Source organism: Carassius auratus, chromosome 47 (assembly GCF_003368295.1).
Source record: "Carassius auratus strain Wakin chromosome 47, ASM336829v1, whole genome shotgun sequence".
In the NCBI taxonomy this organism is placed as follows: Eukaryota; Metazoa; Chordata; class Actinopteri; order Cypriniformes; family Cyprinidae; genus Carassius; species Carassius auratus.
In genome coordinates this window covers 8914272-8915665 of record NC_039289.1, presented here as the reverse complement: position 1 = coordinate 8915665, position 1394 = coordinate 8914272, and the positions used below count along the sequence as shown (strand labels likewise).

The 1394-nt window shown below is 53.3% G+C and overlaps 1 protein-coding gene across 1 annotated transcript; it reads right to left on the bottom strand.

Annotated features, from left to right (window-relative positions):
- Nucleotides 1-442: 442 nt before the first annotated feature.
- Nucleotides 443-1179, bottom strand: LOC113064554 (extensin-like; the record flags this gene model as incomplete). Its single annotated transcript, XM_026235407.1, has 1 exon — nt 443-1179. A coding segment is annotated over one exon (594 nt), but the record flags the coding sequence as incomplete, so codon positions are not given.
- Nucleotides 1180-1394: the final 215 nt, after the last annotated feature.

The window sequence follows — 1394 nt, the reverse complement described above, 5'->3', positions numbered from 1 at the left end:
CCCCAAAAACCAGCATGAACCCTCTGAACTGGTGTGACCAGTTGTTTTATGCCAGCTTGGACCAGCTAGAAATCAGCATGTTCCAAAACACAGCCATTACCCTAAGCTGGATTTTCCAGTAGGACCTTATTTGGCAATTAGACACTGATGAACAGAAAGTAAATGTATCCGTGAGAGTTGTAATATGTCAACTCTCAGATGTTTTAAATAAGCCAATACAAACATTTTTTTTTTATTATCTCCAAAGAAAAAACACTAAAAACATCTGGAATAAAAAAAATAAAAAAAACTTAATGGTTTTGGAGCAGAGGCAGGTTTGGAGGGTTTGGGGGCAGGAGGAGAGGCAGTAAGTTTGGAGGGTTTGGGGGCAGGAGGAGAGGCAGTAAGTTTGGAGGGTTTGGGGGCAGGAGGAGAGGCAGTAGGTTTGGAGGGTTTTGGGGCAGGAAGAGAAGCAGGAGGTTTGGAGGGTTTGGGGGCAGGAGGAGAAGAGGGTTTGGGGGAAGATGAAAGGCAGGTTTGGAGGGTTTGGGAGCAGGAGCAGCAGTAGGTTCGGAGCGTTTTAAAGCAGGAGGAGCAGCAGTAGGTTTAGGGGGTTTTGGAGCAGGAGGAGCAGCAGGTTTGGAGGGTTTGGGGACAAGAGGCAGGAGGAGAGGCAGGTTTGGAAGGTTTGGGGGCAGGAGGAGAGGCAGGTTTCGAGGGTTTGGGGGCAGGAGGAGAGGCAGTAGGTTTGGAGGGTTTGGGGGCAGGAGGAGAGGCAGTAGGTTTGGAGGGTTTGGGAGCAGGAGCAGCAGTTGGTTTGGAGCGATTTAGAGCACGAGGAGTGGCAAGCGGTTTGGAGGGTTTTGGAGCAGGAAGAAAGGCAGGAGGTAAGGAGGGTTTGGGGGCAGGAGTAGAGGCAGGTTTGGAGTGTTTGGGGGCAGAAAGAGAGGCATGTTTGGAGGGTTTGGGGGCAGGAGGAGAGGCAGGTTTGGAGGGTTTGGGGGCAGGAGCAGCAGTAGGTTTGGAGCGTTTTAGAGCAGGAGGAGCAGCAGTAGGTTTAGGGGATTTTGGAGCAGGAGGAGCGGCAGGTTTGGAGGGTTTAGGGACAGGAGGCAGGAGGAGAGGCAGGTTTGGAAGGTTTGGGAGCAGGAGGAGAGGCAGGTTTGGAGGGTTTGGGGGCAGGAGGAGCGGCAGGTTTGGAGGGTTTAGGGACAAGAGGCAGGAGGAGAGGCAGGTTTAGACGGTTTGGGGCCAGGAGGAGAGGCAGGTTTGGAGGGTTTAGGGACAAGAGGCAGGAGGAGAGGCAGGTTTAGACGGTTTGGGGCCAGGAGGAGAGGCAGGTTTGGAGGGTTTAGGGACAAGAGGCAGGAGGAGAGGCAGGTTTAGACGGTTTGGGGCCAGGAGGAGAGGCAGGT